This window comes from Cupressus sempervirens, chromosome 3, assembly GCF_028749045.1.
Source record: "Cupressus sempervirens isolate cs-2001-9-10 chromosome 3, ASM2874904v1, whole genome shotgun sequence".
NCBI lineage: Eukaryota > Viridiplantae > Streptophyta > Pinopsida > Cupressales > Cupressaceae > Cupressus > Cupressus sempervirens.
This window is the reverse complement of record NC_143120.1, coordinates 842,326,576-842,353,825: the sequence shown is the minus strand read 5'-3', so window position 1 is coordinate 842,353,825 and position 27,250 is coordinate 842,326,576. Positions and strand designations below refer to the sequence as shown.

At 34.6% G+C, this 27,250-nt stretch overlaps 1 protein-coding gene across 1 annotated transcript in view; it reads left to right on the top strand.

The window, feature by feature from the left end:
• Window positions 1-9,260, top strand: part of LOC149569408 (vacuolar protein sorting-associated protein 26A-like) — a 131,992-nt gene extending 122,732 nt beyond the window's left edge. The window contains exon 12 of the mRNA XM_089822125.1: window positions 8,770-9,260. Within this exon, the coding sequence (XP_089678251.1) occupies window positions 8,770-8,942 (173 nt within the window). The 3' untranslated portion in view covers window positions 8,943-9,260. The remainder of the gene's footprint in view (window positions 1-8,769) is intronic.
• Window positions 9,261-27,250: the final 17,990 nt, after the last annotated feature.

Here is a 27,250-nt window from a genome sequence, read left to right as displayed (position 1 = left end):
TTCAAGAAAAGCGGGTCTGTATGAGGCTGCACTATCTCCATGGTTCGATGATGGTAAGTTGTCAGACATTTGATGTGCATGACCTATGAAGCATTTTGACAAATAGTTTGCCCTTGAACAGTGATAGTGCTGCCTTCAATACATTTGATCAAACGAGGCAGACTTTCTTGAGGCTACTACAACTCTGTCTTGATTTAATGGCATTGTGCTATTCATGCCACTTGCATCATCTTCCATGTTCTTCATGGCACGTCTACATATATTCCACGCTTCCATTATAGACTTTGAAGGAGGTTGCAAAATTTAAAATCACCTAATGCTATCGGCTAGAGTTATTAGAGTATTCCGCCAAATAGTTCACGTGCCGGTATATGCTTTCATACCTTGCATTTACATTCGTAAACATTTTGTGAAGCAACTGCCATGTATTAATCTCAATTCAATAGAAGCGAATGCTCTTGTTTGTCACACTGAAAGATTTTTATTTAACAACGATGCATTTGTATTGTATAGGGGCGGTCCCAGATCTGGAATGACCCAACCCACCTGCGGACATAGAAGATGAGGCAAGGCACTTGTGTATATACTTCACATTACATATGATAGTGCAACTTTCAGAACATTGGTGTTTCGACATTTCAATGGCATTTCCGTTTGACAATATCTTACTGAAGCAAGGGCATTTTGTCAAAACATATATATGCTCTCTATGTCTCCGCATTGCATACTCCCAATAGGGGGTCACATGCTTGGATTTTGCTATGGGCGTAGCAATGCAATTTTTTTTGAGACATTCAGACTTCACCTATTCTTTCACACTCACCCCGTGAATATTGACTCCAATAATAGTGCATCGAGGAGCATTATGTCGAACAATTCGTGTGCATGGCCTTTGGCGCATTTGAAATATGTATGTGTGAAGGAACTTCAAGGTTGCAAATATATTGAGGTGGCAGGTTGGTATACAAAGTGGTCTAGTCACGCCTTGCCAAGGAGATGTCCACTCTTTGCGTTCAATTTGTTTTCTCAAACCATCAGTGCTTCATGTATTATCTTCCATACATAATCAATATACCCTTACCTTCTTCATTGGCATTCTATCAAATTGTTCACGTGCTTGTCCATGCTTGGCATTGTGAAAGAAGAACAAAATTAATTGACAAGATGCTTCAATAAGACGTAGCCTGGAGCACAATGAAAGTCGTGAAACATCACAATAGAATATTCATACTGCACCATCCAATGGAGGGGTGATCATAGTCTGAGAATTCATAACTACATGCCAACATCATTTGCGCTTGATCATTGAGGTGATCCAACTCTTAACTCTTATTCTTTATCATTTGGAGAAGGATGTTAATAATCGTATTCAAAATACATGTTTTGAGACTCTAACCTTCACTTTTTGGATGAGAGGTTAAGGTTAATGGTTTGGAATACATGTTTTGGAAATTTTTCTTAACCTCGTTGATGGAGAGGTTAAGGTTTTAAGATGAAACACCTGTTTTGGAGTCCGAACCTTAACATTTTTAGATGAGATTAATGGTAAATGATTTATTTGAAAACACGTATTTTGGAAACTTAACCTTTTTGATGGAGAGGTTAAGATTATGAGATGAAACACAAGTTTTGGGATGCTTCATTAACCTTTGATAACTTAAGACTTGGGAACCGGATTTCAAAAATTCGAAGTGCTGGACAGAGCCGGAGACAAAATGGATGCATCATGATCAAAAAGTCATTAAAAATACAATAGATAATTGGCCTTTTCAAAGCTTGAAGTTTGATATATTCAAACTTTTTTTCACTCAAAATAGAGATGGAATTTTTGCGATTTGGCAGGCACAAGAACCATGGCAACACGCCTACAGTTTATCGTGTTCAGAATTGCATTAACAGAAAATTGTGTCATATGTATGATGTTTAAGGACAGAGATATGAATGTCCAAAGGATTCATGCCATAGCTTAGAGGATAGTTAAATGCAATATATTTTTTGGATGTTTTCGAGTGCTTTTTGGTGACCTGATTTAAGGTACCTAAGGAACAATAGATTTTGTGGAGGGCATCTACTGTTGATTTCTGTTGTACCTAAGAATCTCTCTTTCTACTTATTTATTGGCCATTTCGACATTTTGAAACTCCCCTCCCAATACATTATTTCCATTTCATTGCAGAATGGGATTTGGGTTAGTATTTTGCTCATCATTACTATTACAAATCTGCTATAAATTCATTTAATGATTCTATGTCACTGTTGTAATTACGATCCTTCTGTTGTGACTGATCATCACCATCACCCATTTCATGGATCCCTTGTTCGTGCCCCTTTTTTGTTTTTGGTTTTTCGGAATAGAAATTGAAGTTGTAATATGGAGGGAATAGTGGCTTCTACCATAAAATCTCCACACCTCTCAAAACTGCATACCAATATGATTCTTGGATTGGTCAGCCTATCCTAAATCCTCAGCTCTACTCCTAGTTTGTTCTGTTTTGGTCTTTTCTGGTAAGAAGATGTAGTAACTATACACAATGACTGCAAACGACCCAAATTGTTCTTGACACTGAAGGCATCAGCTAAAGCACAATAGAATGAAGGAGCCACAAAACAGGTTCCGATCAATAGGAAGATGGATTGTGGAGGCTAGCATAGCCAGTAAATGGAAAAAGACCCATTCATATCTGTAGTGGAGGCAATGAAAACAATGCTCACCTTGGAGCCCATAAAATCCGGAGCCCATGTCAACACTGCCCATGGAAAGATGTGGTCATCAAGTTCCATGACCTTTTAAAATTTGCACTCTCTGGAGTTTGCGGAGCGCATGTCTACCTGCATTGAGGAAATCTTCTAGTGCAAGAAAAATCCACAACAGCTTCAAAATTGCGCTCTCCACCATTCTTGGAGCGCAAGTTGAAGGATTTTGTTTGAATGAAATAAATCCTTCACCACCCAAAATGTGCGCTATCCACATTTCTTGGGGCAAGATCATTAGCCCGTCAAGGATTTTATCCAAAAGAAGTGTGCAAAGAAGCGTCCATCAAGGATTTTATCCAAAAGAAGCGTGCAAAGAATTTTATTCAAAATTTTGGAAGTCTCCTAACCCTCCCAAATGTGCTCAAGCATTGAGTACGTAAAAAAAATAAATTGGTTTGGAAGTTGAGAGAAATGGCTCAATCTTTTGAGAGAAGATGAAAATTCACAAGCAGGGAAGAATGAGAATTTTGAAATACAAAAAAGGTAGAAATCTAAAATTTGAATTTTTTTTGAAAAATTGAAAAATATGAGTGTCGAAAAAAAAAAATCCAAAATCCAAGAAATTGCCATGTCCAAATCGTAATAAGTTGAAATTAGTGAGAAATGTGGAAAAATTCCAAAATCTCAAGTTTTAGAAATTGAGAAAAAAAATCTAATTTTATTTGGAAATCCCAAGAATCCATGATGGCAAAAATTTGGAAAAGTTTCAAAAAACTTAGACAATTTGGGAAAAAGTTGAAAAATCTCATACAATGGAAAAGGTTGGAAACTTGGAGAGTACAAGACAAGCTGAGAAATCCCAAAAATTTGGATTTTTTTTGAAAGATTTAAAAATTTCCAAAATCCAAATGGTCAAGAGTGAAAAAATCAATTTTTTTGGGAAATTTGGAAAAATTCCCAAATTTGAAAAGTTTGAAAAGAAATCAATCGAAATTGGAAAAGGCAAGAGAATGGAAAATTTCCCATGAATGAAAAGTTGGATTTAAAAAGCGATTTTCTTTCTAGGAGTTTTTTAAAAATTTACATGGGAAATTAAATATTAATTTTATTGATATTTAGTTTGATTATTTTGAAAAATAATCCAAAAATGAAGTATTGGGAGAAATTGGAAGGAAATTTGATTTTTTGCATTAAAACATGGAAATTAATTAAATATTAATTTTTTAATTGATATTTAATTAATTATTAACTTAAAGGTCAAATTGAATAAATGAGGACTTAGCTTCATCTTGAAGTTAAAAGCATGAAAATGACAACTTTTTGAAAAATTAGGAAAAAAACAATGTACCTCGGGGACGTGTCCCCGACTCAAAGAACTCATGTTTCCGAGACGAGGATGTCTCGGGGATGGGTAGGGGATGTCCCCCAATCGTCCCCAAAATTTGCAAATCACCAGGTGGATGTCTTCGAAACTTGGGGACTTCTAGGAAAGAAAAGGCCATCCCTGGTATGGAAAGGGGACGTCCAAAAGTCCCCTAACCGTACTGGGGACGATTTGTGAAGCTTAATTTTTCTTTTTTAAAAAAAGCTTTATTTTGTTTGTCCTTACTTGGTCGTCCAGTGGGCTTTGCCTCTCCAAATGCCCTAAAAGGTCAGAAAGGATCACATTGTGGTTGTTTTGTCATTTGTTTGGTTTTGCCTGTGAAGTTGGAGTGTGTTGTTGTTGGCTAGGGTTTTCATTTTGCAAGAAGAGGTGTTTTTTTTGCTTCCAAGAACTTGAACAACAGTCTACTTCATTTGTCTATATTTTGTTTTCTATGTTGAACTTGAACATGATGAAATTTTATGACAGCCCTCTAGACTTTGGGCATATTTAGGTTTCCAAATTCTTATGATATTGTTCACTACTAAACTTATATTTAGATATTTTTGTTCACATGTTGATATGCATATTGACAATTAAGTACTGAAATCGGTTATTATTTACTAGATGGCATTCAAATGCTGTATGTTAAGGTTCTATAATGTTTAAATGACAAGCACTATGTATATTTGCAATTTTTAGTGTATATTTTAAAATTTTCCTATATATATAGCCATCCCTGTTTGCTGTCTGCACTTGTCCTTAAAATTGCTAGAAAAATTTGCTGTCTCAGAAACCCGTCTCATTGTACCCTGTCGTCCCTGTCCCCAAAACATAGAAAAAAAAAACAAGTGGCACAAAAAAAAATGGAAACCTTGGTGGTTAAGAAAAAGAGCTGCCTAATTTTAGCCTTCAACTTTAATGGCAGTTTTTCCAGAGAGAACTTATATAAGAAATCATTTCATTCTTTCTCTCACACCCAGAAATTTGAAGAACAAATTGAGAATAGGAGTGAAATTCAAAGAGTTTGGAATGAAGATTTTTTGGAGAATATTTTTGAAATCCTTGAGTTTTCTTGGAATTCGCGACAAGGGATCTTGAATGTTATCAGAAAGGGACCTTTTTAGTGAGTTGTGGAAAATTGCATGTTTCTTGAGAAAATCTTGAAAAGTGAATCCTAAGGAGAAGAATTTGAAAATCTTGACGAAGTTCCAGAATCTTTGTCTTTTGGACAAATTGTATCTTCTTTTTATGCTTTCTACGTATTCTTATGTGTGGGTATTTTCTATTTGTAGGAAGGAAGAATGGCAGAACCCTTAGGAATAGGAGAAACATGAGCACAATTGATGAAGAGAAGGGGAGGATTCTACCCCGAATCCAAAATCATGTCAAAGTGGGCACAAATTGGAGATAGAAGCCTCGGTGGCCTTGATTTGAAAGAATTCAATTGGAGAACATTTGGATACAATGACCATCATCTAACGCACCTAGCTACTAGAATTGTGAGAAGTGGAATTGTTGTTGCAGCTGGTTCCCCTCCCACTTTTCATCATCCGGAGTTGATCGTGGAATGTGCCAAATACTATAGTCCCAGGGACAAAGCACAAAGAAAATTTGGATAGGCCAGTGCATGATAGACCAAGTATAAATGCCTATGACAAATCCATGCAAGAAAGAGGGAGAGATCAAGATATAGCTATTGAGGAAAGTCGCATTGCAATCTTAGAGCGAGAAATGATGGAGAGGCTCCTGCAGTAGAAATACATCTTCCAAATGTTGAAGCCGTAGTTCCAGAGGTAATGATGGATAGTTTAGGAGGTGAAGAGTAGATCGACATTTGAGCAGTCCAAAGGAAAGAGAAATTAGTGATTCTAGGGGACCAAAGTATACCCATTGCTAAATGGTTGAGGCAACGAATTCAAACGAGTCAACAAAAGGAGGTTGATCCGGCAATTGAATTACAGGAAATTTTGGACCAGGCAAACCAATCAGAAGAGCAAGGGAAAGCAAAAAATTCACTAAGGTTGTTAGAGGAGAATTGGGGTCTAGAATTTGGCAGATTGCAACTCCTACGATCAATAAGTGTAAAAATCAGACTACTCCCAATGAATAAATCTTTATGGAAATAAATCTTGGTCATGCCTACTGGGAGAAAATATTAGAAGAATTTGATGGCTTTGCACAGGCTTTGAAGGATAGACTAAATAAGCTAGAAGATGAATAACAAAAATAGAAAGGAGAAATTGAAGTCTTGTGCCAGTACATCAACAACTTGCCTCATCCGGTAAGAGAGGAAGGTCCATCCTTTGTCTCTCTGACAAGTGTTTCAGCTGAAGCAATAGATGATATTGACAGGATCAAGTTGACTGTTCAAGGTTCAAAGGTTTGGGTCGAAGAAATTAAGGAGGAAGCCTTCAAACATGCAAAAGAATTAGTGCAAGTGCATAGTAGGGCATTAGCTGCACTTTCTAGGATCCAATGCATGGAGGAATCATGGGAAGATGAACATATTTATCAAGATGAAATTATTTCCGACATTCAGAATCTGATGGAAACCCCAAAGCAAGCATTGATCGATTGTCAAGTTATCTGCAAGTGGGATGTCTATGATTTTCTTCGATGGTACAGTGCAATGATCATAGCTAAGGAAACATTTGAGAGCTTCACCAAGGAGTCCGCTCGATGGAAAAAGGTGGTTGACAACATCAAACAAGGGATATCTAACACAATTGCATCCTTATTATCTTAGAGATTGGTGGAAGATGAAATGATAACTGATAATTTGAAAGTCAAGTTAGTAGAGTTATCTCAATTGAATGCCAATGAAAAAGATGATTTTGAGAACTTCTCCATCTTCTCAAATACAATGCAGACTACTCAAGACTTGCTACTAGATTGGGAGGAAAGCTTGGGAAAAAAAGAGAGCAATTATAGTTCTAGAATTCAAGCAAGAATCGGCACCAAGCATCAGTAGATAAGAGTTGGAGACAATGTTGGATCGATTCCATGCCTTCAAGCAGGGGAATCAAGGATAGATGCATTTAATGTGTAGTGGGCATACTTAGTGGTCATTTATTGCACCCCACTCCCTTCCGGATGGACATTTGTAGTGGGCATTTATTACCTACTAAAGTAGTGGATTCCTTGCTACATTAATATAGATTCTTTTTCTTTTCTCTAACCCTAATTAGGGCTGATGTGGCATGATCTAGGCCATCAGCTATTGTGATCATCCTGGCCACCCGTTGTAATCGAGGACCTATATAAAGGCCTCACTTTTCATTTGTAAAGGAGGATTTCCTGAGATTGTTGCTATGAGCTACTAAGATAATAGAGTTTTCTTTGAAGCTTGGTGAATACTTGATGTGTCTTGGTGCTTGCCTGTTCTCTTAAATTCCCTCAATTAGATTAATTTTAGTTTAGTTAGAGTGTTGTGATTGCAATGTAGAATGCAATGGTGTTTTGATGAATTCCTTTGGTTCGTACTTTTGACATTTTAGTGATTCTAAATCGTTGTCCAAAGTTAGCCTGAACCCCTTTCATGCATATATTTCATTTCTATCTTTCATATACATTGTTCTTTATGATGGTGTATGTGGTGGTATGAAAATCTTTTGCATAATCCTTGAAGATTGCATGAGTTCACGCGTAGTTGTTGTGTAACTTGGTGAAGCAAAGCTCGGTAATTTGAGGAATTTGTCCACCAGAGTACTATTTGTTGTCGTCACTTCCCTTAAGAATTGATTAGAATCTCTAAACCCTATCCCATATCATTTCCACATATTTTGTGAAAATCCAAAAAGTACTTCATTGCAAAACCTAAGATAGCTCGCACATCTAGTATGGCTTGAAATGAATCTGAGTAAACATGTAAGGCCCCTTGTGATCATCAGAAAATCACATCAACCACCGAGCTTTTCCACAGCCAAGACCTGACGTTAAAAGAACCTTGAAGTCATCGTATGATCTTCTAGCAATCTTAGCATAGACGAGACTTTATTCAAGAGAGGATAAGATATTTCGGTATTTTGTTCTACTGTTTGGTGGGTCATAAAACACACATCAATGCCTTCTACATCAACCTAATAGCTAACTTGCTCGATTCAGTTTATTTTGTACTGAGATTGGAAAATAAAATAGGGGATCATTCTATTTAAATGAAACTCTTTGTCACAGGGTCTAGTGGTGCCAATACCATTGACTTCATTTTTAGAAGAAGATTTGGGCAGTGAAGGTACAACAGAAAGGTGATGCGGATATTGTATTGCCCAGCTAATTGCTGTGTCATGGCAGAATGCAATAATGAAAAATGGAATTGTAGAACTAGACACCCTAGCATCAAGCTGGTTCTTGCTTGTGATTGTCTATGGCTGAACCTAAACAGCATCTTAGTTATGTCAGCATTTGTGTGATTACTTTGTTTTGGCATACATACTCTGCTACCATGTTCTAGTCAATGAAGCAAAAGTTAATATAGGGTCCAGAGGTTTTTGTTTATGGTGATTAAAAATATGCTTAGATGCTTTCTACTTAAGGTATGTGCTTTCTGATTTTACCTTTTCAGAATAGCTGCACAGTCCAAGTCCTTTGCTATGAAATTTCCCTCTGCTATTTTACATGTAACAATGAAACTAACTGTATATATAAGACTATGCATCCGCATGAACAGAACATTATGAATCTATCAACTAAAATATTTTTTCTTTGTTCAGGGGAGTCAATTCCTATCAGATTGTTCTTAAGCCCTTATGAACTGACACCAACTTACCGTAACATTAACAACAAATTCAGTGTCAAATACTACTTGAATTTGGTTCTGGTAGATGAGGAAGACAGAAGATACTTCAAGCAACAGGAAATCACGATGTATCGTCTACTTGAATAATTTTCCTGATGAAATCAGGCTATGCTGTAACAAAGACATCATCTATCAGTAACATTAAAGCAGTGGCATTGGCTGTCAATAAATCCTGAATTTAAATTCTGAGTTCCCATTGCAGCTGGTTTTAAGCAATATGGGAAGCTGTAGTTTTTTTTGGCTTGTTCGGAGTAAACATTTATTATAAGATTTTAATTTGTGGTATCGATTTATGGTGGTGACTTGATTTAGAAGCTCTTGTACAGTTTTCCAAAGGATCCGTTGAGGACTAAATCTTTATATAACTTGAAGGTGCATATGGTGTAAAAGGCATTTATTTTGTTTGATTGTTTGTATCCATGCTAAGATTCAGTCAGTTGACAATAAGGTCTCTTTTCCCATTGATTGTTGTATTACAAGAATGTGAAATCTGATTATGTTCATCTATCATTTAATTTTGGCAATCTAATACGTATTGATTCTATAGTACGTTGGAATAAACACATGCCCTTGGGATGGATTTGTTTTGTTGTAAATTCTCTTTTTATACTGGAAACGGAAGTTAGATCTCTAATAAAATGTGATCAAATTTATAATCTCCATTATTTTAAACTGCTGCCATAGTGGTTTTTTTTTAACCATGGGTTTATGGTCTTGGAAAATTATGTGAAGTACAAAGTAAAGCTTTTCAAAATTATGGTTTTAGTCAATTCGGATCCTTTATCCTTCAGAAGTGACATACCAAATATAATGGTAGTTCTATTACATTTGCAACGATCCTGGGAAATTTAACAAAAATAAAATGAAGCGAATGCCTTTTATATTAGAAGTGTTTGGCATTAACTCTGGTGCAATTTTGTTTGGAAGCAATACTTTTACTGGATATGTTTAGGTATGGTATGGGAATGCAATTGCAAAGTAGTAAATGGGAGGAAACGTTTGAAGGTAAGACGATGGTAGGATTCTACTAAGAAGAGATAACCGCAAGTGTAAATGAAATTTAATTTCTTGGGTTTAAAACAAACAAAAATAAAGCAAACTTTGTAAAATTATGGCAAATAATTGTTATTTTTATTTGATGGAGATAGAAGCAAGCTTTGTAACTAACAGGGAAAAATTGTTATTTTTATTATATGCCAAAACTAATGCATGGAGATAGAAGAGATCATTGTATGGAAATGATTTTTGTTCAATGTTGCCACAAAAAATCGTAAATTTTAGACTGAACAAACTCTAAATGTATCAGAAGTTTTCAACCAATTATAGTTTTTGTTTATATTGCAAAGTTGGAATACTTGGTTTTCTATTGTCCAGTGCAGTTGTTCATTTTAATGTTTAGAATTTGAAAGAAATTAAAGGGAAATTGCAAAAATGAAAAGTAGTGGTAGTTTTGGTTTCTTTTGTAAACTTGACAATAACTTGTAATTTTTTCATTTATGAGTTTTTCAAAAAGAGGCTTCAAGTCAATGGGCCCTTGGTCTACTAGTGAAGTTGAAAGGTTCTCAATGAGCCAACAAGGGATCAAGTTTTGTTGAGTGCAGGGCTCTAACATCATAATGGATGCACCCTGGGATTGTGCCCAAACGATTTAGGCGGTGTGGACACCCCCTAGTCTTTGGCTCTAAGCGGAAGAGCTTTTAGGCACAAGTGCACTTGCATTGAGTTACTAAAATGTCTCTGTGGCGGCCTTTGCTAGTTTGTAGCTTGCAAGCTTTGTGCCTCTAATGAGTTACCTTGCAACCCTGAACTCTCCATAAAAAAATTTAAAAAAAGAGGCTTTGCGGAAGAGCTTTTAGGCACTAGCGCACTTGTATCGGGTTGCTAAAACGTCTCTTTGGTGGCCTTCAGTAAATAGCTTGCAAGCTTTGTGCTTCTGTTGGCTTGCCTCGCTGGCCTAAACTCTCCATCAAAAAAAGGAAAAGAAAAGATACTTTAAATAAACATGGGGCTGTTTAACTTTTTGTCAGAGTTGGTTAAAGAACTATTGTCTCAAAATTCATCACAATTATGGAAAAGTGTAGAATAATGAAGTAGATTAGCTTGGCCTCTGGACCCATTTGTGATTGATAATGAATTTTCACCAGTTTTGGTTAAGATGAACAATGTGAATATGATTAAATACAACAAAATTTTTGCCAACCCGAGTAAGACTATTAAATAGAAACATAATAGCTTTTAATCTTTGGTCTTGATTGTAATTGTGTGCATGAACATTTCAAATCATCCATTGGCACAATGGTACAAACAAATTATAATAGGGTCAAAGATGGTTATATTAAGTGATATAATTCAAAATGGTCCTAAATTGTCTCAATTAAATTTTTGATTAAAAAGCCTTAACAACTTTGTCGAGCACACGAATCTACCAGTTCTAAAGCCTTGATATTTTTAACTTTACTGGAGGCTATAGGGAGTTCGAAGTAGATGATGACGAGTTTGCGCCTTCCACATTTAATTTGTAAATCCATTCATTCGAATTTTGTATAAGCATTTTGCTTAAAACCTTGTCTAGAATTGAGAGTGAAGGTTACCCTTGTTTGCTCAGATCAAGTACTCATGAGTTCCTCCTCCATATTTAAAATGGAGCGCTTCTATTTAGACACGTTTGTAGATGCACGAACCTATGATACCTGAACAAATGAATGGTGGTGTCCATGAGACTAATCAAGGAAACCATTTTCACGTTCTTTTTATTTTTTTGTGCAATCTTGCTTTGGAACAACATAACAGGAACCAAATGGTTGGAATATGCCAACACTCTCTACAAGTGTGATCTAGGAGAGTGTAGAACCATGGAAATAGAGACTACAGGGGAGTTATGCAGCGAAAATGATATTATTCAAGGCATAAGGAGGTTAGCCGCTGGTAAAGCGCAAGATATAGATGGGCTACTAGTTGAATACTTAAAATGAGGTGCTGAAACCCTCACACCGCACATCATTAAGATTTTCAACAATGTCAATAGAGAAGGTTTCCCTGTAAAATGGACAAGTGTGGTGATCCCACTCTACAAAAGTGAAGATATAAACAATCCTTCTAATTACGGAACCATCATGATCAATCCACTATTTGGCAAGTTATTTGGTAGCTTGGTAGAACAAAAAATCAGCAACTGGGCTGAAGCAGAAGGCAAACGTGCAAAAGGGCAAGCAAGGTTTAGACCGAAACACTCTACTATAGATCATGGCATCACTCTCAGACACTTGATACAAAAAGTTTGGGACACTCCAGGGAACGAGGCTTTTTGTTGTTTCATGGACTTTTAAAAAGCATTCGACACATTGACACGTAATAAATTATGGGATAGAATGAAGAGTTGGAAGTTCCTAAAGAACTTAGGTCAGCAGTTTGCAGATTATATGAGCAGGTCAAAGCTAAAATCAGAACGACAGAAGGGCTATTAGAAGATTTTGACAGCAACATTGGGGTTAAGCAAGCGTGTCCACTATCTCCAACATTATTCAAGCTCTATATTGACAAGTTAGAAGAGTGGATAAACAAGACCAATGGTGAGGGGGTGTAGTTGGCCCTCTTTGTGATAATATTGCTCTTATATGCAGATGATCTCATAATTCTTGCTAGAACAACTAAAGGTTTGAAAGAGCACTTGAAAGCACTAGAATTTTTTTGTCATGAAGTAGGAATGCAAGTTAACACTAGCAAAACCAAAATTATGATCTTCTCGCTGAAAAAGAATAGGGGCATACAAGACAAGTTTCTGTTTGAAAATAGCCCCCTTGAGATTGTGGAAGAGTACAAATACTTGGGCATCGATTTTCATAACAAACTCAATTGGGATACTTGCAAATAAAAAAGGATCCAAGGGGGCTAGAAGGCATTATACTCTTTACAAAACAAGTGCAGGAACGTAGAATTATGGGATTGGACGACCATGAAAACTCTTTTTGGTTTGCTGGTCACTCCGGTTATTCTATATGGATGTGAAGTGTGGGGAGGTAGTATGTCCGAATAAAAATGGCGGCAAGTAGAAAGAATTCAAAAACACTTCATCACATGCAATCTTAAAGTCAAGACCACAGTTCCGTGTGAGATCCTTTTGGCAGAGGTGGGTTCCTTTCCATTAGAAGCCGTCACATTGGTTCAAATGCTAAGCTATTTAAAGAAAACCCAAGGTCTGGAAACACACCGTTGGCCCAAGTTGGTGATAGAGGAAAAACTTGTGAGGTGGAAAAGCACATGGATGAAGCAAAATGACAAATGGATGCAAAAATGGGATATCAACATCCAAACTTGCTCGGATAACATTAAAGAAATAAAGAAGTTTGTCAATGAAAAATTTCGCAATATTCTGTGGACAAGACACAGGGTAGAATTTTTTTTATTATATTAAAGAATTTAATCCCACTTCTAGTCATGATGAAAAGGCTTATATAAGAGCACCTATTAACTAGAAAGCAAAAATGTTGATGACACAACTTAGAACTAGTTCACATCAGCTGCGATGTGAAATTGGTAGATGGCAAGTTCCAAAGGAAGAGTGGGCAGACAAAACATGTTTATTCTGTAATATGGGAACAGTTGAGACAGAGCAACACTTTGTCAAGGAGTGCCTGACTTACAATGACATCAGGTCTGGTTATACAAAAATACTGCAGAACAAGGACTTCAACTATTTATTCAAGGAAGATCAAGTGAAGAGAACAACGGATTTGATTATCAAACTTCAGAGAAGGAGAAACAAGTTAACCAAAACTTTGCAACTGACTAGTTCCGCTCCTGACTCGGGAGGGTGACTGCATGGGTCCCATAGACTACTTTAGTCTCGTGGACGTCATTAAAATCTATCATATCATATCATATCATTTGCTAAACAATTGAAAATTGTTCTCATATTGTTCACAAACATCTTGGTATGCAAGCATACTTTGAGAGAATCAAGAGGCATTTACGATTGGTTTAGAATAATATCTTCACATAGAAAATGATGACTCCACATTAAAAAAAAATGGGAAAAAAAACTACATTTGCAATTGCTTGCTCGTTCCACTAATGTATAGAACTTTAAAAGCATTACACTAATGTATAAAACTTTAGAAGCGTGCAAAAGGTCTTAGCCTAAGGAGTTGTCAAAGCAAGAGGTCTCAGCCTAAGGAGTTATCGACACTTACCCATCTAAGGTAAGTATATGCAACGTCTAAATAGCAAACTAAAACATTGTAGCATGCATGTGCCATACCATGCCCTAGATATTCCAATACTATTGAATCTTCTTTAAAATCTCAATTGGTTATTATTAAGAAAGGAAAAGGAAAGTGTGTGAGTAGTGATAGTGATGTCTCTGATGATGAACTTGATGAGCTTGAGGCACAAATGGCTAGAAGACTTCCTAGAGGTAGAAGAAAATACAAAGGTAAACTTCCTATTATTTGTTTTTCATGTAACAAAGTTGGTCATATTGCTGCATGATGTCCTGACAGAGAAGACAAGGATGAGAGAAGGGAAAACACGTATAAAGGTAGAAGAAATGACAAAGACGATAGGAGAAACAAGGACTACAAAGACAAAGGTAAGAAATTTTGTTACATTGTTGAACAAGAAAATGACAATGAATCTTATAGTAATGGGTTGTCTAATTTCTATGAAAGAAGGTATTGATGAAGATGAGAAAATTGCATTAATTTCATATGTGAATAAAGGTAATAGATGGATAATTGATAGTGGTTGCTCACATCATAGGACTGGTGATAAAAATAAGTTTGAAATCATGAAACCATATAGAGGTAGTTATGTCAAGTTTGGTAATGATGCACCATGTCTTGTAAAAGGTAAAGAATCAATACAATTGAGTGATTAGATCAAGTGTGATAATGTTTATTGGGCTAAAGGACTTCACTATAATTTGTTGAGTATTTCACAGTTGAACAAATTTGGATATAAGGTTGAATTTCATCACAAAAAAGCCAAGATATTTGATGCTATTGATGAACCAATTGCAAGCGGACGATAGACAAGAGGTAACTTGTTCTTTCTAGACTTATTTGATGAGACATGCTTGTTTACACAATATCATGATATAGGGTTATGGCATAAGAGGTTATGTCATGTGAACTTAGATAATTTGGTAAACATTAGTAAGATGATTAGAGTAAGAGTATTACCAAGATTGAAGAAACCTGATAATGCTATTTGTAAACAATGTCAATTGGGAAAATTGACAAAGTCCAGTTTCAAGAGCAAAACCTATACATCTAATGATATTTTAGAATTGGTTCATACTGAGCTTTGTGGACCTATTGGAGTGGACAAATATTTCATTCTGTTTGTTGATGACTACTCTAGAATGACGATTATAATGTTTCTTAAAAAAAGGTTTGATGCTTTTCAGTTGTTTAAGTGGTATTTGGCTAGAGTTTAAAAGGAACTAGGAAAGAGTCTAAAGTGCTTCAGATTTGATAGAGGAGGAGAGTTTATCGCTAATGGATTTAACATATTCTGTAATGATAAAGGAATAAAAAGGAAAATGTTAGCACCTAGGACCCCACCCCAAAATGGAATAGCTGAAAGGAGAAACAAATCAATCATGGATTGTGATAGAACACTAATGATGGAGAAGAATGTGTCATAGAAATATTGGAGGGAAGCTGTAAGTATAACAGTCTATACTTTGAGTTATGGTATGGGTATGCATCTAATGTGAAGTATTTTAAAGTTTTTGGAAGCAAATATTATATATTGAAGGACAGTAGAAATGGAAAATTAGATGCTAAAAGTGATGAAGGCATATTCCAAGGATATTCCACTAAGAGAAAAGCTTACAAGTATTTGAACTCTAATACTAACAAAGTTGTGGAAAGTGCCAATGTGACAGTTGATGAATATGCAAAAAGAAATGAAGTTGAATGCAAAATAGAACTCGAAGATTACAACACATTCATATATGTCAATGTAGGGGTTCCCTGCACCTTTCTTGATCAAAGCTACCTATTAACTAAGAATAGTGAATGTTGAGCTACAGTATCAGACTACCAATCCTTGATGGCTTAGATCTTTGATGGATCTACTGAGATCCACCCGACCCAAATAATGTACCTCAGGTCGGAAGAGCACACACTTTGACAAGCTGCCAAACAACTGGTTCATTCTCCACCTCTGCAAAACTTGCCTCAGGTGCCCCTCGTGCTCCTTATCATGAGAATATATGAAAATATCATTGAGGAACACAAATATAAACTTGTTAAAGAAGGTACAAAATAATCCATTCATGACGCTCATGAATACCGTTGGAGCATTCGTCAGGCCGAAGGGTACCACCATGAACTCGTAGTGACCATACCTCATACACAATGTAATTTTGTGGATATCGCTCTCCATAATTGTTAACTGATGATGACTTGACTTCATATCTATCCTCAAGAATACTCGAGCATCCGTTAACAAATCAAAGAGATATTCAATCTTGGGAAGTGGGCATCAATTCTTAATGGTTACTTTGTTCAACTGTTGATAGTCGATGCACATCTTAAGTGATCCATGCTTCTTCACGAAGATCACTAGTGCACATTAAGGTGACACGCGAGGTCTAATATGCACTTTCTCTAAGAGCTCCTTTAATTGAATCTTGAGCTCACTAAGCTCATGGGTAGTCATCCTATATGGTGCTCTAGATTTTTTTTAACTCCTAGCACAACATCCATATGAAAATCCACTACTCTAGATGGAGGCATACTAGGGAGCTTTGATGCAGCCATAATTCCTCAAATAATTAACAAAAATATAAGAGAGAAAGTACATCAAAATAAATATTAAAACTCCAAATTATTCTTTATTCATCTTTCCAATTCTCTGCCCCATACAATGAGAGGAAATGCAAATTTAAATACAAATATGAAATTACCATTTTTGGCAATTTTTTCATAAAACTATTTTTTACCATATTTGGTAATTTTTAAAAATAACTCAAAAAAGATGAATTTTTTTCATGAAGCTTCCTAAAAATGAGATAAGATGAACTGCCAACTAGCATTTGAAATTGGAAGTAATATTTTGAGTTTATTAGTAAAAATCAACTTTCCAAAAACTAAGAAAAGCATTAAAAGCTTAAAAAAAAACTACTAAAAGATCATGCACTAGAAAACCACTAAAAACAACTGCATCAAGCTCTAAAGGAAATACATCTACAAAATCATAAAGGATAGGAAAAAATTATCAAGGGATGGCTCCTTCTCTAAATCCTCCTCTCTATCACTAATGATGATAATAAATAGCTTACATCCTTTTCACATGCACCACCTAAACTGCATGACGAAAACCATACTAAGAGATATGGGTCTTTGCACCTCAGAGATCAGCCTAGGAATACCATGCTCATACACACACTCTACCCTCTTCCATCAGCAATCCATCTTGGTATTGTAACATAAAGCCAATCCATGGCAAAGACATCATCATATGAACCTAGAGGGGTAATGTGTAGATTAGACATCATGGACATGTCCCCAGTCTGAATCTAACAATTCTATACCTTGAAACTAATAAACACCCTGCCTCTTGAGGCTATCTCTACCTCCTAATCGACATCTTGTCTAATTGCCACTAGCTCGCAATGCTCCACTACAAATGAAGATATAAAGGAGTCAGTAGCTCTAAAATCAAATAAAATAGTAACCATACTACCTCGAATCATACCTATGGCCTCGATAGCTATAGCCTAATGCCTAGCCTAACGGTTATCAACCATTGCAAACACTCTATGGAGTCTACCCATATCACAAACTGTATTTTCTGAAGTAGCCCGTCTTTGACCACCAGATAATTGTCCCTGCAGACACTCTCTAGCTATATGTGATCCATGCCACCACAAGTGTAGCATAGTCCATGGGTATGAATTTGTATACCCTGGGATTTGGACTTCTGTGAGCCTCCAGTCCTACTAGACCCATTATAGACACCCCTAGAGGACTGCTGAGTGCTAGCTGGTTGTGCCTGTTGGGTCTATTCCACCCGATCTCATTGAGATCCCTATGATTGTCACTGCTTGGGCTTAGAGCCTTGATAACCCTATGATGATTTTTGTGGAGAATCCTACAGTGGCCTTTGTTGTTGAGACTGTTGGCCCTTAGAGGACCCTGCTGAGTGACTTTGATTCCCTTTAGAAGGGGTTCTCTATTGTCCTAACTGCTGGGTAGAGTTTTGGCTCTTAGATCGATCCCAAGACTACTGTCTACTACGAGTATCCTCAACAACTAGTGCTATCTCAACTACCTACTTCAAAGTAGTAGGGAACACGAAGAAAATTGTGCCTTGAAGAGAGAAATTAAGACCCAAGATGAAATGATGTATCCACAGTTTCTCATCCTTCACTAGTCAACATAAGGAAGGAGCTCGAGAAACTAGCTCTCATATTGGGCCATTGTGAGGCCTTTCTGTTGTAGAGAATGGTACTCCTCTATTTGTCTTTGTCTGAAGTGCTCAGAGAGATACCTCTCATAGAAATGGGCTACAAAAGACTCCCATGTGAGTGTGTTAATCATCACTCTTGCTTCGACCATGTAGAGGCATTGTCTTGCAAAAGGTGAATGACAAGTCATGCCTTTAGATTATTCCCATGAGGATCTAATCCAAAACACTGCTGCAGACTCAATAACCAAGCCTTTGCTATTGCACCATCTGTGACACCCAAAACAAATGGTTTCTGGATTCGTAGTAACTCAATCTCGTCGTTGACATCTATACAAGTTCTATCGAGTGGCGACTCTATTTGATAAGCTGACTCACCCTCATGATTTCCCTGTCCCTCAACCTACCTTGATGGAGGAGTCCTACCCCTCTAGCTTCTTCCTCGCCTCCCACCTCAGGGGTTTATTGGTTGTGTTGTACTAGAGGTGGAAATCTCTACTATACTACCCCAATCAGGTTTTGGAGGGCATCCAGAATGTCTTGGTTAGGGTTCTGTGGTGGTGGTGGAGGTGGTCCATCTTCTAGTTTTATCTCAACACAGGAAACTCTACGACTTCTGCCCCAATAGCCTTACTCATGTGACATCAGACATCCTACACAATAGATTGAGTTTAAAAGAGTTGAAACATAATGAGTTTAGGTTCCTAGTGTTGAAACTTGGCTTTGATACCAAAATGTCATGCCCAAAACTAGGGTGAAAACACGCCAACAATTTTTTTAAAGGTAATAACAACTATGATAACACACATACTGACATAAAATATGGGGTAGAAGGATGAAAACAAGACAAGATTAGTTTTGAGTCACAATGTCTGGGCAACAATTGAGTTTAGATTACATTACGTGAAGATACATGGTATTCAATCATACTACACAGGTTCAAAACCTGAGGTTGTAGTGCTACAAGAAAACTTAGTTGGGTTGATTAAGTCAATTGATTTAACCATAGTTTCATGTTAATAAGGTATGACATAATGTTCGGGAATCATTTGATCAATAAGTTATGATAGGTTGATTTGATACCTTTACACTTGATTCATCATACTAGTTCAATCCCCTAGGTGTACTAATCTGCACTTGTAGGTTAGCCTACGAACACACTAATATTTGACCCTGGTTTTTAACATAACCTAATAGCTCTAAATCATTAGATATTTGACCCTATGAACACACTAATATTTGACCTTGGTTTTTAACATTAGATATTCATCATTAAATCATTTATGAATTACAATTTATCTTTGAATGTAATCCTAGACAACTTATCAAGACATCTACACAAGGCCCTTTCAATAACCCTTCAAACCCTAATATAAGAAATCTCAAATACCCTCTACAATAAATGTTATAACTCTAAAGCATTGTCAAAATAATCACCGATAGAATAATTTATGATTCTAAATACTATTCCACTACTAAATAAGTTTAAAACAATATTAGCAAATATATACTTTTAACACTATTCCTAAAACTACCCTCTAATAACCACCATCCAATCCATAGTTATCCACTAAACTATATTAATATAAATACTCACAACACAATTAATTTATTAAACTCCTAATACTAATCATGTCATATCTATTTAACACACCAAAAAAAAATTTAACCTAAGCTATTCCTAACTACCCCTAATTCTACAAGCTAAAATCCATTACTTAGAAAATTCACCCATTACCAACTTACAAACTTGAATCTCAAACAAAATAAAATCATTCAATACTAATCCTAATACTTCAACACTAAACACCATTACTAACTACTAACTACATCCTAAACATTATTACTAAAAACTATAACAATCTAACATCCTTACCACTTACTAATAATATTATTTTGAAACTATTACAAATCTAACCCTTAAAACCCCGTGTAAAACTCTTCCCATGGCTAACAACCACTTGACCATGCACTTTTAAAGGTAAATAGGTGCCTCCCCAAGGAAATTCAGACTTCCCACATGCAAACCACTATACCAGAGAACATAAGTTCTCATGGGGTTTAGTGAGGAGTGAGTTAGGCGAAAAGGTGGACTTAATGCCTTGACTTAAGAGTTTGTGCAAAACATTCCCATCTACTCCACAAGCCATGCACCTAACTTGGGAGGGGAGGGTGACAACAACACTTGGGGGCTGTGATGTGCGCTTGGGGAATGTGCTGGGCACATAAACCAAGGAGGTAGGTAGGCAGCCCAAGAAGGGGTTGCAACTTGCACGGAGGGGAGGAATGTTTAAAGTTTGGTGTCCTTGTTAAAAAAAACACAACCTGTACAGAAGTGATGTACCCACTTAGGAGGGTAAGGAGCATGAGGTGTAAGGTGGGGGTGGGGAGCACAGGGTGGTCACTTTATTATTTCATTGAAAAAATATATATTTATGATTTATTCTAAAACATGTTCCCTCCCTCAACAACTAAGGTCTACACTTTATAATATATACTAAGATGTGTCAAAGTGATATTATGTCTCTCTTTGTGAGAATAATATTTATAGAATATTCTCTGTTATTTTTTGTGGAAAGTTATTTTCATTTGGCCATACATTTTCTAACATCATGTAGGTGCTCAGTTTGGTCCCTTTTTTTCAACCTGTATTTTTCTTCCTCACATTTTGTATTTTCTCATGGGTTTAATTATATGGTAATTTCCATTTTCTTATAACTTGGGGGAAATGATTTAATGTAGTTTTACATATGTCTAAATTTGGACTATAGTCTATTGTTTAACTATTGAATTTTCTAGGTAAGATTAAAGTGCATTATAGTTTGAATGTATAAATTTGAACTTTGAATCTTTTAAGAACTTATAGGAAAACTTATTCCAACTAGGTTTAGATTTCCTCATGGAATGCCATGATCCTATTAATGTCATTCCTTATTACTTTCATTGTTGGAATTCAAGATTTCAAGAGATAATTGATGGAACAATTAACCTTTTCTAACTGTGCTATCTTAATGCATTGAAGATAAGAATTGAATTGAGTTCAAATGAAACATTGCCACATAATATACATATTTTTTGTAATACAACTTCATTTCTATTATCAAGATATGAAATTTACAACATATGATCTATTCCATAGTTCTTCACCAAGTTACAAATTGATTTTCAATACATGAATGCAAAATAAAATAGGAGGTGTTACAATGGAGAAGTCTCCAACACAATGACTTAATAACACCATCAACACTCCAAAGTCAAGTTTTCTCCATCATAAGAACCTATTCAAAATCTGAAAATACACATAAAACTAAGCATGGAGAGCTCACCTCCCATCCTAGGTCTCAAGGAGACCACCCAATGAGTTAGGACAACTGATAACCAACAGGTAACAACCAAGTTCAAATCACAATAACATAAAACACAACAATAACTTCCATCCAAAAACTGCACAATGAGATTCACCTTGAACCCATGACACAGGGATGAAGATGGACTACCACATAGGAGATTTCCAAATGTAAAACATACAAGGAACATGCCTTTTCCAAGGCTATAATTCACATACAAGTTCCATACTTTATTCTCCTGATCTCCCCCAAAGAAAGATCAATAATATTGGCATGCAAGGGCCCATACACCTTGCATTTCTTCCCTCAGCTCTCCATGAGAAGATACTCTAGACTTCCATGGAGTCCAACTAACCCCTTCCCCCATATTTGGACACTTCTTCCCTATCCAAGGGTGGGTAATTCCATTACACCCTTCACAAATTCCCTCATAAAAAACCAAAAGATGAACACAATAAGAATGAAATTAAAACCAAAATCCCATCCCCTCACATTACAACAACACAAAATACATGAAGCACATACGCAATAGAATGAAATAACATACAAATCTATTTGCAAGGAAGAATAAGAATTCCATGGAAATAGATGTGACCAACCTTCACAAGTGTTATGGTAAAATGGTGTTTGAGAAGAGCCCATCCCTTTTTCTTCCTCCATTCCAAAAATCTAATGTCTCTAAAAGTAGAGAGTGGGTGAACAACTTCTAACTCCCATAAGAGCATCTAATAAGGCCTCCAAATTCTCTCTGCCTATCTACATTAAATATTTACTTTCTCCCTAAGTCCTTGTCCCCTATCATAAATGCAATATTGAAAGGAGTGTGGGTTTGGGGAAATGTCAAAACTCACTCAATTTTCGCAACACGTGGGAAACGAGATATTAAAAGTGCCACCAAGGCTACTAGGGGGTCCTAGTAGTGTCATAAATGTTCCTAACCCATACCCCTAACTCTTAGGCACTTAGATTTTGCTAAAATTGTCCCCTAGGACCACCATTTTCCCTCTAGAAGTGGCTAGAAAAATTTGCATCCAAACAACCTAATTAGTGGTACTTTTTCAAGTATATCCAAATCAAAGGGATTTAATTAGGTTCCCAATAAGTTAGTTAGGTTTAGGGTTACATTTCCAACCTTAGTAGGCATGTCGTTACATATATAGATGACAAGTGTTAAGTGATACTGAAATCACATTGTACAACATCAACATGTAACTAATTACATAGTGAAATCACCTAATACATACACACAAATTACGATCGTGAATTAAATCACTTAACAACAAGGTTCAAATTTATTCATTAGATTCAACCTTGACCTTATAGTTTACACATATGGTTGGTTACTGATTCTCCGATAATTCCCATGGTAACTTTTTTGCACACTCAATTTGAATATTAGGAGCTTGATAGAATCACATGTGTGTTTGTATATATATATATATATATATATATATATATATATATATATATATATATATATATATATATATATATATATATATATATATATATATATATGTATATATATATATATGTATATATATATATATGTATATATATATATATGTACATATATATATATGTATATATATATATGTACACACATATATATATGTATATATATATGTACATATATATATGTATATATATATGTACATATATATATATACATATATATATGTACATATATATATGTATATATATATGTACATATATATATATACATATATATATGTACATATATATATGTAGATATATATATGTACATATATATATATGTATATGTACATATATATGTATATATATATGTACATATATATATGTACATATATATATGTACATATATATATATACATATATATATGTACATATATATATCTATATATATATACATATATATATGTACATATATATATGTACATATATATATGTATATATATATGTACATATATATATATATGTACATATATATATGTATATATATATGTACATATATATATATATATATGTATATGTACATATATATATATATATGTACATATACATGTATATATATGTACATATATATATGTACATATATATATATGTACATATGTATATGTACATATATATATATATATGTATATGTACATATATATATATACATATGTACATATATATATATACATATGTACATATATATATACATATATACATATATATATACATATATAGATATATATATATACATATATACATATATATATACATATATAGATATATATATATACATATATACATATATATATACATATATATACATATATATACATATATAGATATATATATATATATATATATACATATATGTATACATATATATATATATATACATATATATATATACATATATATATATATATACATATATATATATACATATATATATATATACATATATATATACATATATATATATATATATATATGTATATATATATGTATATATATATATATATATATGTATACATATATATATATATATTGCATAATCAATTGACTGAATATTCTACATTCTCATTTTAATAAATTTTTTCGGTCCTACATCTGATAACACATAATTGATTATTGCATAATTGAAATACCATAGCGTATTCATTAGTTCAAATCAAAATATTGAAATGATCATCATAATGAACACATATACCTAAAACATAATAAACACCACCAATAAAGAATACTAAAGTAATCATCACATGGCATAAATAATACTAATAAATGTCTATCCATTAAATTTAATGTCTCAAAATATCGAATCATAATGTATCAAAATAAGTGTATCAGCTAAGATATGATGGGTCAGGGTGAGGCCTCACAAAACATTTCAATTAGTTACTAGTCTCTTTTTCAACTCTAACTTTATACCATTTGAATATATAAAAATCATGTGACTTCAACTTTATATACATGTCACTCATCATCCTAGATTAATCATCAACAAACAGTATGAAATATGTATCACCATAATAACTTTCTATGCTCATTGGTCTACACAAATCAGTATATACTAGTTCCAAAATATCATTAGAAGTACGTGTCTTACTTAAAAATATTGACTTGGTCATCTTACCAAGTTGGAAATATTTACACATAGCATTCTTAGTTTCATGCAAATTTAGTAAGCCTCTAACTCTTTTCTTTGTATTGACCTTGATCATATTCTCAAATTGACATGACATTGCCTCTTATGCTAGAACCACACATCTTCAACTTTTGCAAACAAGAATGTATCAACTCTAGGATCAAGATAAATAGATAACCTTTTGTTTTCTCATTAGTACCAATCAGATTACCATCATCATCATAGATCTTGACTTTCTTTCTCTAAATTTCCAATGCGTGACCTATATTATTCAACTGAACAACATTCAATAGATTATATTTTACTCCTTGCACCCAATATGCATCATTACATATGATTTTATCATTTAACATCAATGAACATCTACCTTTCACTTGACATGGAACATCATTCCCTAATTTAATACCTCCACCATCACATTCTTCAAGTTTATCAAACTTACTAATGTCTCAAGTCATATGATGTGAGAATCCACTATCAATGATCCATGTGTCATTTTTATTAATATGTGAAATAAGATCATTATCATCCTCATACCTTTCTTCATTATAGTCTTCTTTAACAACTTACACCATTTCTACTCCATCTTTATCATCTTCAGTGTTTGAATTGGTGTTCTCTTTCTCAATAATGTAGCATGATTTCTTCCCTTTTTCCTTGTAATCTTTATTCTTTGTATATTTGTGATCCTTCTTATCACTTATTCCACTCTTTCTTTTGTGAGGATATCTTTCAGCAATATGACCTACTTTATTGCACTCAAAATACATTAGAGGTAATTTACCTTTACCTTTTGGTAACCTCCTTGCAAAGAATGCTTTAATATCATCCACGCCACCTTCTAATTTTGAGTCATTTACTTCTCTTTTATTTCATTGAACTGCCAATGGTTAGTGAAGTCTTGACAACATTCCAAGTGTAGCCATACTATTATCAAAACCACTTAATTCAAGCATAGTCAAATGACCAATTGACCCATCAAGAGAGACTATTACCAAGCATAGCTCTAAATTCGTAAATTGCATAAACTTTTATAGCATGGACATGTAAGAGAGTTTTGAGGACCTGACACAATGCAAGTTAAGGTAGGAGAATCCCCAAAGGAGATGTCCTATCCCCTGACAAATCACCACACAACAGAAGAATACAAATAACACAGATTTATATCCAAATAATGCCAACTATCATAATATAATCCTAAATTTTATATCCAATATGCCTGATTGTAAGGCCTTCTAGGTTACAACAAAATACATAAGAAATTACAAAATTAATTCTACAAGATCTTGCAAGATCCAAATCCTAGCTATCCTAGATCTACAATATGGTAGAAAACCTTAAGAAGAATCTAAACTTGTGCTTGCAATACACCAAACAACCTTCTTGTTTCCCAAGTTGTAGCTACTAGCTTTGCTCCCAAACTTCGCTTTTCTCAGTAGCTACTCTCTCTAGCTGACTTCTTTCTTGTTGAATAATGAATAATGAGAAGGAAAGACCCTCTACTTATAGCAAACCAAGCCACAAGTTTTCCTAACAAGTGACATTAAATAAATCCTGAAGCCAAAAGTTACATTATTATTAATTTAAAAAAAAATATTATTATTTTTTCCTTCCAATTTTTGTCACTTTCTCTCTCCAATTTTTTTAAAATTTAAATTTAATTTTTTTTAATAGATATATGATGCCCCCTTTTATTTTATGTTGCAAATTTCTCTTGCATCAAACTCCCTAGGTAGATAGAAAAGTATGCCCCATACTTTGATGCCAAATAAAATTTCTCCAACTAGCTTCATCTTCACTAAATGTTTCTAATCCATCTCGGACAAAAAGAACAAATCTACACACCAATTACCTCTGCTTCATCCATACAAACATCTGAATCAAATGAATCTCAATAGCCCGATCAACATGCTCACTTCTAGAAAAAAACTGAACATAACGCTTCATGAAATCTGCAATTGATCAAAACCAACAATAGCAATATCCTCAAACATGAAATTCACGTCGTCATGAAACTCTAAAACCAAGTTAGCAACATGTAAATCCTAAGCCATGTCAACCAAAGGTAAATCAAGAACATACAAATCCATAGAATCATGTAGATCCTCAACCACATCAGCAATATCCAACTCCACATCAGTAGCAACATCCATATCAACCATATCTATAAAAAATGGCACATCCTTAACCATTTCAGCAAAAACATATGAATGCAAGTCCTCATCCATATGTAAATCCTCATAACCAACAATCTCATCATCTAAAAATAAGGTGCTCTATAATTTTCATGTCATATCCATCTACTGATCATGAAAACAAATATCATTTCCAACATCAACAAGGTTTGGAACCTTTCCAACAACAACCACAAATTTCTTTGTAGGTTTCACATCACACCTCAAACTGATCAACAAAGCCAACTTCTATCTTGACCTTTCCATCCTCTCTTTTCTCTTGAACAAGTCTTCTAAATGACCAGACAACTCACTTCCAGATTGGTAGACTCCAAC